This window comes from Pelobates fuscus, chromosome 10, assembly GCF_036172605.1.
Source record: "Pelobates fuscus isolate aPelFus1 chromosome 10, aPelFus1.pri, whole genome shotgun sequence".
In the NCBI taxonomy this organism is placed as follows: Eukaryota; Metazoa; Chordata; class Amphibia; order Anura; family Pelobatidae; genus Pelobates; species Pelobates fuscus.
In genome coordinates this window covers 128,496,272-128,511,868 of record NC_086326.1, presented here as the reverse complement: position 1 = coordinate 128,511,868, position 15,597 = coordinate 128,496,272, and the positions used below count along the sequence as shown (strand labels likewise).

General features: G+C 43.3%; 1 protein-coding gene across 2 annotated transcripts in view; it reads left to right on the top strand.

Moving 5' to 3' along the window:
• OGDHL (oxoglutarate dehydrogenase L) overlaps positions 1-15,597 on the top strand; it is a 178,971-nt gene that overhangs the window by 36,503 nt on the left and 126,871 nt on the right. For both annotated transcript variants that reach the window (XM_063435251.1, XM_063435250.1), the window contains exon 2: positions 9,819-10,054. In XM_063435251.1, the coding sequence (XP_063291321.1) occupies positions 9,848-10,054 (207 nt within the window). In that variant the 5' untranslated portion in view covers positions 9,819-9,847. The remainder of the gene's footprint in view (positions 1-9,818; positions 10,055-15,597) is intronic.

Here is a 15,597-nt window from a genome sequence, read left to right as displayed (position 1 = left end):
GTCATTGGTCCCCTTCTATTTTCTCTTTATACTGCTTCTCTTGGCAAACTAATTACCCCATTTGGATTCCACTACCACCTGTACGCTGATGACACCCGTATATATCTCTCCTCCCAGGGCCTCTACCCTGCCGTCCTGCAACGTGTCACTGCTTGCCTTTCTTCCATCTCTGACTGGATGTCCTCCCACTTTCTGAAACTCAATCTCTCCATGTAGCGGTACTTACCCTTTCCAGGGGCCGTCCGGGGTCCTCTGTTCAAGCCACGCGCGGTCCTGCTGCTGCACGAGAGGAGCATGGCTCATCCGACGGCTACAACAGGAAGGCGGGCAGTGACCGCGAGAAGCGGTCACGTGTTCCGCCTGATTCTAAGAGCGCGCCACGGGTCTCGGGCACGCTCTTAAAGGGACAGTGGGAGCCTAAATTGGCAAAGGCCTCCCATTGGTCCCTGTCATGCCACACTCCCCATACACTTACCTTTTGGGGGCGTGGATGTGACAGGGACCAATCAAAATAGATGTTAAGATATATATACTCACCTCTTTCCCTTAGTTCCTTGCCCTATCGTGGTTTCTGTTTCAGTTCCCTTTAGCGCTTGTTGTATTCAGTTGTGTTCCTTCGTACTTGACCTTGGCTTTGTTTTATGACTAAGTTATCTCTTTATCCTTATCTGCTCTGTTTGCCGGCTTGCTGTTTACTGTGTACCAGACCCCGGCTAGTCCTAGTTTACGCTGTCTCTTTGTGCCCTTGACCTCGGATCGATCCTGACTCTGTACTTCTCCTATATACGTTGAGTCCGGCCACTCTAAGGTCCGGAAGACGTATCTCCCCTCTGTGTTGTCTCCTGCGTGTTGGGGTATATTTTCGTTACACTCTAAAACTGAGCTCCTTGTCTTTCATCCTCCTAACACTGATCATCCTCTTTCGCTCTCCCTTCAAGTTAGTGGTTTTCACATAAGTCCATCCTTGCAAGCGCACTGTCTTGGCGTCATACTTGATTCTGGCCTCACCTTTAAGCCTCACATTCAGTATGTTGCCAAATCCTGTAGATTCCATCAAAACATAGCCTGCATCCGTCCCCTTTCTTAAACAAGATGCTATCAAGGAGCTTGTCCATGCTCTAGTAATTTCCCGCATGGATTATTGTAACCCTCTCCTGGTCTTCCCAAAAACCCTACTGCTCCGCTACAGTCCGTAATGAATGCTGCCGCCAGACTGATTTTCCTCTCTAGTCGGTTCTCTCACACCTCTCCCCTCTGCCAGTCCTTACATTGGCTTCCTGTATCCTTTAGGAGTCAATTCAAGGTACTAATTCACACCTATAAAGCACTGAACAATTCTAGCCCATCTTATATCTCTCCACAGATCCATAGGTATGTCTTTTCTCGGTCTCTCTGCTCTGCCCGTGACCTTCTCCTGTCCGTTGTTCGCACCCGTAGGGCCAACTCACGTTTGCAGGACTTCTTGCGGGTAGCTCCCTTCCTATGGAATATCCTGCCTACTGCTATCAGACTCTCCCCTAGTCTTGCATCTTTTAAGAAGTGCCTTAAAACCCATCTCTTTAGGAAAGCTTATGGCCTCCCAGAGTAACCTCTACCTCACATACCTGTCCCTTGCTCTCTCCTAAAGTGCAGCACTCTTTCTCCTCCAGCTCTGCCTCACTCCCACCTTATTTGATTGCAAATTCCTGTTTTACACCCCACCTCCTATAGACTGTAAGCTTGTTTGAGCAGAGTCCTCTTCAACCTATCGTTCTTGTAAGTTTTCTTGTAATTGTCCTATTTATAGTTAAACCCCCCTCTCACTACGGAATCTGTTGGCGCTATATAAATTGCAATAATAATAAATAATAATAGTGCTTGGAGTAACACTTTACTTCTTTACTTTTTTTTATTGCAAGAGAAGAGGGACAGCATTTAAGCCCCCAAACCACTGCATTAAGATGTAGTGGTTTTGGTTATTAGAATGTCCCTTTAACCCATTAAAAACCAATAATGGTTTATGTGGTCACAGCAACAGCTGCAATCAGATCCTCAGAGATTAATACTCCTGGTGCATTAACAGCGATTAATTCAACTATATCATCTAACCTTCTGAGATATATATATATATATATATATATATATATATATATATTATAAAATCTGGTACTTTTATTACTGGGTGCAAAAGGTCTTTCCTGTCCCCACTTCTCATAGAGCTGTACTGGAAAGCCATGTAAAGCCACGTTTGCGTGCACGTTGTTGGCTCCAGCACAGAAGCTTCTCAACAAGAAGGGGGAGGAGGGCTTGCAAAAGCTGCAGGTAGCAATCTGCAGTTTTCAAGAATTGTGTTTTCCTATACCCCTCAAAAAAACATGCAGAATTAAATACATACATGTCTTCTTTGGGGTAAAAGTTTATTTTGCTGTGGAGATGTCCATTTAACATAGACAACACACTTTTTTTTTCAAAATTGTTTTATTTTTATAGTTTAATTCATATAATGTATTTAAACATTAAGGGGGGTGTGACTGGTTGTGGAACTGCATATACATGTTCTTGCAGAGCTCTGTCCTATCTTAATCAGAAGCACCCCGTGACATTGTAGCACTGACCAGGTATGTCACGTTGCGCTCTGCCATCATATCCTGCCCCGGAGAGCTTGGAAATATCCACTTCGAGGGCTGCACGATGGCAATCTGTGGGGACCTCCTTACTGTATTGCTGGAGAGAAGGCAGCAGGCTACTACGAGAGGCCACGATCAAGTACCGCCAGGGGGTCATTGGCTCTTTTTCCAGTCTCTTAGTGTACAATAGCTATTACAGATTAGGCGTATGTAGGTTGACAGTTGAAACCCTGTTTAAGGTGGATTTTCTACCATACTCACTTGAAGACTCTCTTAACATTTTTCTAACTGTTGTTCTATGCTTGTTGCTTTATACCCATAATTTGTTGTGATATTGTAACACCTTTCATATACTTTCATACACTAATCTAGTTGTATTTTGGATACATAAAAGCCAATAAAATACAAATTGGAACAAAAACATTTTTTGGGGGTTGGTTTTACTCTCTTTGGCTATCAATTATAATTTTCCAATTCAACCACTCTAATTGTCATGGTGGTAGGATTCTGGATGTGGATTGTCTCAGTTTGAAACACTGCACCTTGAGAGAGATTTTCAATTTTATGCTGGGGTTGATTTGCACCCCCAGCACACGTGACTTGGGAAGCCCAAAATTCTGCCGACAGCACTGTGGGTGCTCCCTTCCACCTCCTTTTGTTGAATAAATGGGAGCAATCTTCCCTCCCGCCTCTTTCCCTTTCCCCACCTTCTCCATGAGAAACCTGTGATTGAACCATGGTGGTGCAAGGTGATGTTATGATAGAGCTGCAAAATTAATGTCCAGTAGGGCAGGGTTCAGCAACCTATGTGTGCCATGAATGACATTCTTCGCACTGCACTCAAGACTGCCAGAGCCAAACAAGCTTTGACCTCTGAGGAGTCTTTACTACACACTGGTGGTGAGGAGCAATCCTCAATTTACGCATTGCGCCGCACTTAGAGAAAGTAATCTCAGATCATTTCATCCCAACACTTGTGAACAGGAATCCACACTGGAGTAGAGCAAATTGTACCTGGCCAGCCTAGTTACCACTGGACCCTTGAGAGCCTTCACTCATACAATTACATTGTAATAGAAACAACCTACACACTAACACAGTCCCCACAACCACAACGCCACTGACAATGCACATACATGCACACAACCCCACAAGCAGCCCCACATGCAATACCCCAAGTAGCTCCACACATACACTCAATGTGACCTATCATCCACACATAATTCCATAGACAGTCCACATTCATATCTATCATACACACTACCACAAACTACTCATGAATGTATGCTATACAATATAACAGCCCACAAATGCACAACTACAACGCTACAAAGCAACTTCAGCACCCATAAACAAGAATACACACTTCAATTGAAAAATAGGAACGACACGCCAAGAGACTTCAAAATCGTACTTTGTCACAGTTCTACTAAAAGGTTGGCGTTCATTGCCATAGAGCATATATAATATAAATTGAGCGGGGTTTAATCGGGGATGAAGTAACCCTTTATAGAAAAAGGAAGAGGGGGGGAGGGGGAGTAAGCACTCAAAACAGTAGTATAAGCAGGTGTGTATACAGTAACAAGTTAATTTAAGTTATGAAAGAAAAAATCACTGAGTAAAGGAGGCAAATCGATACTTTTACAGTGTTACCCTCTGAGAGTGGAAAACACAGGTATATATCTACCTAGCCACAAAGACCAGTAGCTGAACACAGAAAGCTAAATATGATAATGAGTGAAGTAGAAAATGGCTTGATTTTTATTTTATTTTTTTACTCCACCATCATCCTGTTTCTGAGGTCAGAGTAGCTTTTTTTTTTTTTTCAAATAATAGAAAATCAATACATTTCCAAATAATGGCCTCGATTTTATTATTTTTGTGTAAGCTTTTCGTGTGATCACAAACATTTCAACTGATTTATTTATAGAAATCACAATTAAAGTCTAGGAGAATGGACAGGTATGGGAGGCCACAAAAATGAGCCTATAAACAGCTCAGCCGCCTCAGCTATTGTTTTACCCTCTGTACATAGTTATAACAAATCTGTTGGGTTAAAGATTACTAAATCCTGTTTTTGTAGTACTGTGCCTATTTTTTTATTTTTTTTTACCTTGGCCAAATTCCTACATAAATGCTTCTTACTTTGTGTTTCTGTTGGACTCCTCTCTATGTTAACCCTCTCGGCAACAGAAAAGCTTGATGTCAGGAACTGCATTCACAGCCATCTGCCCCAAATGACGTGGGCTCTGTGCATTGTGGGAAACCTTGCATATAATATGGGGTGGCCAGTCCTATTCGTAGCTAGTGGCCTCATTGGAGGAGTCATATGAGATATTCAGGTTAATAATGCTTTTACTCAGGGAAGTTACTAGCTGGCAAAAATACCAGGAACTTCAGCACAAGAGTAAAATGTGCCCCAGTCCCCACATGATATATTTCTTTCCTTTTCAAAACCATGATTGTTGTTATATCATGATATAATTTGAAATTGGATAAACTAGAGGTTTTGTAGAAATAGTTATTGGAAGAGCTGCAGTTTGTTTTACTTCTCTCTCAATATCACAAACGGTCATATAGATACAAATAACACCTCCATTTGCAGATTTTCAGGAGGCTTGGGGACTAACAATAAATGGAGCTAAATACAGCTCCACTCGTGCCCCAGCTGGGGTTGGCCTCTTTCCAGCCGCTATCATGTTCTTAATTTATAAAATTAATGGTGGTTTCTCAATGCAATGGCCATATAATACCTATACCTGTGCAGATCTAAATTATATTCTGTGGAGTTCACTCATCTCACACTGCCCTTTTCCCTAACATGTGGGCTGCGTAATACAGTTTTTTTTTTTTTTTTTTTTAAAGGATAATCTGTGCCAGGACAGCTAGCTCACGTTACTTCCTCATTATCGCTGTGTATAGTTGGTCAGAGGTGAATTCCAGAATCCCCTGGGCTTCCGGGTCCCCTTGGCTTATAATTAACTAATGAACCATGTGGTCACCATGTCCCTAGCCTATAATAATAATAACACACCGGCGCCCAAAATACAGAGCCTGCTCTCCTTGGCACCAAATGCAACCGAGTCTTCCCTAGCCCTAACCTGTGAATGAATTGCCTGTAATTCCACTCTATTAACCCATCACCTCCTGCAAATTAGAAAAGTAAGGCAGGGAAGGTTTTGCTTCTTTCTGAGTTCATAAGATTTATTTTTAAATTAGAGTTTTTACATTATTATTATTTTTTTTAAATTAATGTGGTTATTTTTAAATTGGTCTAAAAACAGCAAAAACGTCATATTTTGACATAAAAAATCTTGCTTGTAAATGATGAGCACCATTGGTTGTGAGATTTTGATTGAAATTTAGAAACATGATGGATACCGCTGGATACAATGCTATTAAGTATTGGTAATGTGAGCTGTCACTCCCGGTCTGGAGACACCTGGCTTAGATGAAGCGAATGTCACAAATCAGATTGACGCAGTGACTTGGAAAATGGGGGAGAAAGATGTATATCAGATTTGAAAATCACATTAAATAAATCTTATTCTAGGTCTTTTTCAACAATAAAAATAAGTTTTCAATTAAAATTCACAGAGTGAATCTGAATATTTTTTTTCCGTACCAACCTGTACAGACTCCGAAATCTTTTAATGAATTGATTTGGTCATATGCCATGTATTAAGTGAACACAAGATGTCCTTGGAATTATACATTTTTCCCGTCAGATCTTTATGGTTTTGGAAGCAAGAATCGTTTGTGTAATGACATTTTGTCCTAGAGGAAAAGAAAAGTCACACTTCATACCGTATCCATGACTTGCCATATTTTGTTAATTAATCTACATTAGATATTTTTATACTAATGCATTTTTTTTTATTATTATAATGGATGTGTTTAATTTTATTACTGCCCGGAAAGTGAAAATGTTGCCAGCATTTATTATTATTTTTTTTTCTTTTCATTTTTACTTAATGAACACAAAATATGAAAACTGATAGTTCGGCTGTGCTATGCTAGGAACATACATTTTAAAAGTAAGTATTTTAATTAGTGCTCGATGGATTAGTTTAAAAGTGGTCCTATATTTTCTCCGGTGTTAGAGGCTGCAGTATCAATCCATTTATTCACAGGGTACAATGAAGGCATGATTTTAACAATGGCTTTGTGTCTATTTGTATAGTATTTGGTCAAATAGTGCAAACAGTGGGATTCTGAAATGACTTACTCCATACCACCCAAACGTTCTTCTTTCGGGCCTAAATCCTTTGAATCCCAAAATTTATATCCGGCCTCAGCTAGGTGTAAACATAAAAAGTCAAGCTAACAGAAGTAACATCTTTGTACATACCATAGGAAAATATACATGCTATTTAAATCTTAAAGGTTACCGACCATCAATAAAAAAGGATCAAAAGGCCAGACACATGAGCTAAAAAGGTATGTAAATCTTTATATACATTTAGAACTCTCTACAAGCACTATAACAAGTACATTGTCCTAAAAGGACACTCCAGGCACTCTGCGCTTCCTGAAGGTAAAAATTCTGAAGCAAGATGCCGCCAAAGGAGGAGAGGAGACCAGCGCTTGAGGCAACTTAAGGAACACTATAGGCACCTAGACCACTTCAACTCATTGAAGTGGTCTGGGTGCAGTGTCCAAGGTTCTTAACCCTACAACGGTAAATATTGCAGTTTTTAATAAACTACAATAATTACTTTTTAAGGGTTAACTCCATCTCTAGTGGCTGTAATTGACACCGGGCATCCTCAAGCTATGCATGAGGACATTCAGCACCCGAAACCCCATAGGAATTCATTGTATAATGCTTTCCTATTGAGAAAGTCCTAATGCGAATGCGCCGTTTGCCGCGCATTAGGTACTTCCCACCGGCTGACATCAGAGACAAAGGTGGAGCCTGAACAGGGCCGGACGACATCAGAGCTAGAATCAAGTAATGGATTGGTGGGGGGGGAGGGGATGGGTAAACTATAGGGAGCTGGTACTATAGTTTCTCTTTAAGGGTTAAACCGTTCATGAACGGTTTAAACCCTTGTGGTAAGAGTGCCTCCATGGTCCTCCTGTCCCAAAACAACTTCATGTTGATGGAGTTGTTTGGTGCCTAAAGTGTTCCTTTAACTGTGGTCTGCTCCCTGTTTCTGCTACATACTGCTCCCTGTCTGAGCTAAAACTGGTGATGCAGGACTTGGCTCGTTGTCTGAGAGAAATCCGCTGCTGCTCGCAGGTACGGAGCTACTCCCGGGAACCAAAACGGTGCAGAGGTGGGCAATGGTACCATTCTTAATTGGCAATGGTGCAAATCTAAAGTGGCTTAACTTCTCACTATAGGGGTACAAGGGTACTCCTGGCACCATAACCACTACAGTGTGTTGAGAGAGTTTCTTTTTAGTACCTCACAGGCTAAGGCAGCAAGTAGAACTCGCATTGTAATCACAGCTGGCATAGCATAACATCACATTTCAGTACATTTAGTATACATGTTTTTGGACATGGGCAAATAAAGTAGATTGGAAAGCACTAGAATATAACTTGTATAGCTTAACCCCTTAAGGACCAAACTTCTGGAATAAAATGGAATTATGACGTGTCAGACATGTCATGTGTCCTTAAGGGGTTAAAGGGACACTCCAGGCACCCAGACCACTTCTGCCAATTGGAGTGGTCTGGGTGCCAACTCCCACTACCCTTAACCCTGCAACTGTAAATATTGCAATTTTCATAAACTGCAATAATTACCTTGCAGGGTTAAGTCCTCCCCTAGTAGCGGTCTACAAGACAGCCACTAGAGGGCACGTCCTGCTTCATAGCAAAGGTTTTATGTGCTAGAGCGTCGCTGGACGTCCTCACGCTGTGTGAGGACCTCCAGCGTCGCTCAATTCCCCATAGGAAAGCATTGAAAAGCATGGAGAGCTCTAATGCGCATAAGGTCTCCTCAACCGGTGGGCGGGATCAGTCTCCCCCGCCGGCTGACGTAATGAAGGGGAGGAGCGGCGGCGACCCGAAACCACCGCCGAGGGACATCGATGCGGGTCTCAGGTAAGTCACTGAAGGGGGATGGGTGGTGGGAGGGAGAGGGGACCTGCAGTGCCAGGAAAACAGATTGTCCCTTTAAAGGAACACTCCAAGCCCCATGACTACTACCACTGACTGTTGTGTTATACCATTTTTTTTATACCATTGTCAGTAGTTAAACCATTTTTAGAATTGTGCAGTAGCTTTCACCCTCAACCCTTCTCTTTATTTCATCCTCCTACTGGACTATTTAAATAACTTAAATTTTCTCATCTCCCATAACTGTTCTTTTTTTTATTTTGTATATTTAATTTCCATTTTTGTACAATAGAGTTCTCTGCCTATACAGGTTGTGTTATCAGATTCTATGAATACATTTAAAAAAAGCTTGGATGCTTTTTTGTATAAACATAATATTCAAGGATATAATTGATATGTATATCTAAGGAGAAATCTGATTGCCATTATGGCAGCAAGAATGATTTATTTCCCTTTTAGTGGCATAATTGGGAATGGCTTCAGTTGTTTGTTTTTGCCGCCTTCTTGATCAACAGCATAAAAGATGGGCTTCACGGTCGAACTTGATGGACTTTAGTCTTTATTTCAGCTTTGACAACAATATTACTGTATAAGAATAAGTCAATGTACTGCTTTTACACAAAATGGAAATCCTGTAAAGATAATACATTGTCTGTATAAATGGGGGGTCAAATCCTACCTAGAGTATCCCTTGAATATCTCCACCCTCAAAATAACCTGAGTCCGTAGGCATCATCTTACGTTAAGGTGTTTCTGAATGGTTTACCACCAAAGTTGCGTCCCTGGGTACCCATTCATGTTACCTCCCCTTTCCTCTGTTTGACCTTCCTGCAAAAAAACATTGCCTTGCTTGCTAGTGATGGACTGAAGGTGTCACATATCTCTAACATACTGTTACTCACAGGCACCCAAGACAGAGAAGACGGAGGTCCAGGGACCCAACATGTGCTAAACCATCGAAGATAACCATAGATTCCAGACTCCAAAATAAATTCATTGTGATAATGTTGTGAGAATGGAAAGCAGAGATAATTGTTTTTGTTTGCACTAGCTGTTCTGTGACTGTAAAATGTTTTGTAAGATTTTACTGTTACAATCAAACACGCTGTACTGATGAAAATATTGTGTTTTGTTTCATAGGTAATCATTGACTTCTAAGTGCTAAAAAAATGAGTCACCTCAGGGCCTTCACTGCCAAATTAAAGCCATATGGTATTTCTTTGCTGGCGATGAAAGCTACAGCCCCAAGGCCTACACTACCGAGATGTTGCATACATTCTTCTGGGAGCAAAGAGCCAATCTTAAGTGGTACCAATTCTAGTTACGTGGAAGAAATGTATTATGCATGGCTGGAGAATCCAAAAAGTGTCCACAAGGTAAACGGAGTGGAAATAGTTTTCTGTGTAAACGAGACTAACGTTTTTATTTGGGTTTTTTTAAGTAATGAGATTGTAGATATTGTTTAAACGTAGCTAAAAGAGGAAAATCTATTTACTACTTACTTTTGGTTAGAGTTCTTCATGAGGTTAAGAAATAATTTTGAGAATTTTTGGAATAACTACAAAGTCTTTCACTTTTCACTGGATTTTTGTGATACTTTTTTCTGTTTATGGAATGGAATGCCTAGCTATTGCATGTGAATGGAAGCCTTATTTTAAGAAATGTCGCTATCTGACCTATGGGAAAAGAAACCGCTTCTCACTGTGCTAGGATATTTGTATTGAGGTCAGTGTTTTGTTCTGCTAGTTTCTTTCTCTCCCCATTATTGAACTAAAAGCCTGTTTTAGGTTTTATGTATTTCTTGGCCTCGTGGCAAAACATTCCATTAACTCTGTTTAATAAAGGGAATGCATATTTGTGTAACGGAAGTGCATTGTGTTTGTTTTCTGATTCATGTAATGCATTTCGGTTCTCCATTCTGATATATTCACATAGCCACATTAAATATATTTTAACTTATTCCTTCCCAGCAACATTTATATACAGGTTACATTTAAATAACCACTTACTTTGCCTCATTGCTAGTATTCTCAGTCAGGGCTTCCTTTGTTTTTCTTCATCTTTGCATCATTGTAAATGGAAACCCTCTCCCTCTGCCATTTCCTACAGCAACCTTTGTAGGTAAAACTTCATTGCTGTTTCATTGCAACCATTGACTTTGGGAGAAAGTAAGAATTACTTGCTTGATGCAATAGAAATGTAGAATGTCCGTATTCTATTCTATACTATATTCTAATTGATTGGTGTAACTTCACTTCATCTGTGTGAGATCATGCCAAAATACTACTCCAGCGCCTGCCCAGTTGACTCCACAGTCGGTGGGGATATCAAAGATCTCACTCACCTGCCAGGCTGCTTTGATGTTTGGGGTAGGAGGGAGAACTTGACCTAAGCCTGCTTTGGGTACAGGCCAAGTTCTCTGCTTCTCCTTCAGAGCATTGCTATAATACTTTCTGTAATTTTAAACACTCAACGAACACTCTTAAGCGTAAAATAAATATAGGTATTGTTCATTTAATACATTTAGATTATGGGCCTTTATCTTTATAAAATGAGAAGAAAACAAAATGCTGTTAAACGTTCCTGTAATCAGGCACTAGGACAGCCTCCCTAGAGGGAACTGCTCCTCTTCATCATTTATAATGATCTCTTTATAGTCCAAAGTTTCTTATAGAGAATCATTGGGGGTCTACAGCACATACATGGCAATCACTATGCTCTCCTCAATCTCCTTGAGCTGTCATAGGTCATGGTGAACAGCACCTTGTTTTTGTACAAGGACTGCTGATCATTCACAGTGATGTCAAGTTAAACAATTTGGTACTTGGGGTGATTGTGAATAGATTTGTTATAAAGTGTAGTGATCAGTGAAAATCTCATCTATTGTTTGGCATATTGCTGCTTAATAATCTGGTTCTGTGCAAAATCCTTTAGTAAAGGCTAGATAATTCATGATTGACAGGATTGGTGAAGAGTTCTTAGTGCCAGGAAGGCTAATGACTGCATAACACATCTCCTAAAATTTAATCAGGGACTGTAAATTGTGTTTTGTTTTTTTCCCAATGCAATTTGTTATAGTTTCCTGCATATTCAATTGATTGTTGAATAGTTATGTTATGTTATTGTTATGGCTAGATAGAAGAACCCACAACAGGGCAACTTGCTACTGAAAAGCCCTGGCTTATAAAACCAGGGAACCAATACTATTAGTCAGCATCAAATTAGAGCGCGTAAAGACCAAGTTCAGTCGAACTCGGGAGTCTCTGTTCGTGCAAACTGATAGGTTCGGCACTTAGAGTCGCTCCATTATGACGTCTGCGTGGCTTCGTACAAATAGACGCGCACACAAAGCGTGCTTCATCTGACCCGCCGCTGGATCGAGGAGCTCCGGAACGAGTAAGTATGACAGTTATATGACCACAATATTATTATTTACTACATTGAATTTTTTTTAATTTTAGGTGAAAGTAGCTGAACTAAAAAATTGCTGCAGATTTCCCAGTTTGACAATTTTTGGAAGTAAGTGTAATGTTGATGTGGGCATGAGGCTAGCAAGCAGGCCCCTCCAAGTGCAAGTGGCGAGGTTACTTTCGCCACATATCTTCCCTCCCAAGGGGAGACTAACCAGGTACCTGACCTTCTGTCAGTCGGTGCCTGAGTTAGTCGAGTAACCCACCCACAACAAACAATTACTGGACTTGGTGACTCCTGTAGTCTGTCTCGACCTCAAGGGCTACGTGGGCCTCTGGTACTCACAGTTCCTCTGTTGCTCTCTGGCTTGGGGGTGTAGTTACTTGATGGGCATACACCAGCGGTGCTCTGTCCTGTAGCCAGCATTGCAGCTGGGTAGTGGGGTGAGTTGCTAGCTCCTGGATCAAGGACTGATGGAGGTAGCCAGTCGGGGTGCAGGCAGTCAGTCACATCTACTGGCAGCGGTGGGATGGCTGCCTAGTGCGAGGAGAAGCAGCTCGGAGACACCGTTTGTTTATTTATATTGAGGGCAACGCTAGTACCCGTACTGTGCCGCTGGCTACAACAGTATGGAACCAGCTAGTTCCCGAACAGTGTTCATTTACGAGGAGGAGAATGACGTGGACTGAAGGGATGCATTCCCTAAAAATGCCGGGTATGAGACCCTGGAGGGCATACAGCATCGGTGGGGCAAGAGGCTCCCCAGTGAGTAGCAGCGGCTACAGAAGCGTGTGGCGATACAAATGCCTCTCCTGGGAGACCAGCCACTGGAGGTGTGGGTGACAGAACTCGAGGACCTGGTATGGAAGGAGCTCTGGCTAGATGACGCCTACCAGGCCCTATGGTGGTATACGGGTCGGCATACCCACTGGATGCCTGAGCACGACAGGCCTGAGGTGGAGGATTACGATGGTTATGGGAGGCCTTTGCAGAACCAGAGTTTGGGAGTACTGAAGAGTCATGATTCTGGGACATTTATGATTACAGAGAGGGCATGCATGTTTGGGCTGACGCCAGCGAAATGAGACAAGACCTGACCCACCTGGTAACAATGGAGTGGGAGCTGGAGCAGGACTACCAACACCTACTCCACTCAATTCGTCCCCAATATACCCTGCAGGCAGACCCACAGATGGCAAGTGGAGATGGAACCGAGGTCTCTCTACCGGCCCTACAGGGATTCTGGGAAGGCGGCCCAGATCCCCAGCTACAGCCGGAGTTACCGGGTGTGGAGACGGTCGGTCTCCCTCCCCAGTGGCAGTATGCAGTACAGGGAGCAGGTGTCGTTCTTCCTCACCAGCGGCAGCTTATCTCACATTTAGAGGAGACAACCGGTCTCTCTCCCCAGTGGCAGTTTACCTTGCAGGGAGAGGAGACAGCCGGTCTCTCTCCCCAGCGGCAGTGTATCCTGCATGGAGTGGAGACAATCGGTCTCACTCCCCAGCAGCAGTGTTCAGTACAGGGAACAGAAGGTGCCATCCTTCCTCCCCAGCGGCAGCTTACCTTACAGGGAGAGGAGACAATCAGTCTCTTTCCCCAGTGGCAGTCGAACATGCCAGAAGGGGAGACAGCTGGTCCTTCATCCCCATTACAGGGTGACAGCAACCCTGACTACAATGGTGCAGATGGGACCGTAGTCTCTGTACCAGATTTACAGGGATGCTGGGCAGCTGGCCCAGATCCCCAACCACAGCCAGAGGTACCATAAGTAGGGACAGTCGGTCCTACTCCCCTGCGGCAGCTTACCTTACCAGGAGATGAGACAACTGGTCTCTCTCCCCAGTGGCAGCCGGATATACCGGAAGAGGAGACAACTGATCCCTCTCCCCAGCCACAGTGGGTCAGCACTCCTGACCCCAATGGTGCAGATGCGACCGTGGTCTCTGCACCAGACCTACAGGGATGCTGGACGGCCGGTCCATATCCGTCCTGGAATGCCAGGAGGATGAAGTAGGCGATCCCTCTTCTCCCCAGCAGATCCTCAACCAGGTCTTGGGGGTAGTATTCGCTGACCCCATCCCAGCAGAAGAGCTGGCATCAGGGCAGAACGCCGCTGGCCTCTGCCCTACCTGCCCCTGGTTACAGGGCAGGACTATGTAATAGTCCCCTCAGCAGAAGCGCTGGCAACCAGGCAGAGCCCTGCTAGCATCTGCCCTACCTGCCCCCTTGTTACAGGGCAGAACTATGTACCCGTCTCCCCAGCAGAAGTGCTGGCAACCGGACAGAGTACAGTTAGCCTCTGCCCTCCCCTGGTCCTTGATCCAGGAACTAGCAATTCACCCCGCTACCCAGCTGCAATGCTGGCTACAGGACTGAGCACCGCTGGTGTATGCCCACCGAGTGACTACACCACCAAGCCAGAGAGCAACAAAGGAACTGGGAGTACCAGAGGTCCACGTAACCCTTGGGGTCGAGACAGACTACAGGAGTCACCAGGTCCAGTAATTGTTTGTTGTGGGTGGGTTACTCGACTAACTCAGGCACCGACCGACAGGAGGTCAGGTACCTGGTTAGTCTCCCCTTGGGAGGGAAGATATGTGGCGAAAGTAACCTCGCCACTTGTACTTGGAGGGGCCTGCTTGCCAGCCTCCTGCCCACAGACTATGGGCCCTGCAGGGAAACCTGTAAAAGACTACCGAACTTGACTGGCTATTAGCACTGATTTCCCTGGAACTGTTTTGGGCATAGTATTATGTGCACGGTCGGTCAAAACTATGACTTCCAGGAAATTCCTGAAACCCTGAACCGATCTGGGTGATTTTTGGATATGTTGTTCAGCCAGATTGGGTCTATTAGGGGATGTAGCTTTTCTGGTGTTTTTATGTGTTTTTAAGGTACTTTTTGTTTTTTTTTATAAAAGTGTGTTTTTCTGTGCTTGGAAATAATTGGGTTAGATTAGTAGTTCCTGATTGAATTATCTCCCAAGCACAGAGGAGGGATTTATTTTTTGTGTATGGGAGTGTCTCATTGTATGACTCTGTTTTTATTGGTTTATTCACTTTGTGTCCCTGTGCCCAACAAGGGCCACCTGGGTGTCACCCTTGTTGGGAAGCTTGCATAAAAGGCCAGTGTGCTTTCATTAAAATTCTGTTCCTGCTTACCCTCAACATAGTCTCATCTCATGTGTGGGGGGAAACGGCTGTATCTACCCTGGGGGTTGCTATATCCCTATACTCCCCTGGGATTATAATCACTGCGGACTGCGGTGTTGATGGCGTTGGGTGGAGTGCTTGGAGAGCCACAACTGATGGAGGTATCCAGTCAGGGTGCCAGGCGGTCCGTCACAGTTGATACATATTGATGTGCTATGACTAAACATTATTATTTGGATGTGAAATGCATTGCGTTGTCCTTTTGCAGCATCTTCAGTTATCTTTTGTACTGCACAAGTTCTCTACACATTTTTTTTTTTTTTAATAATTTTCCATTCCCTTGCAATTCTTCATAA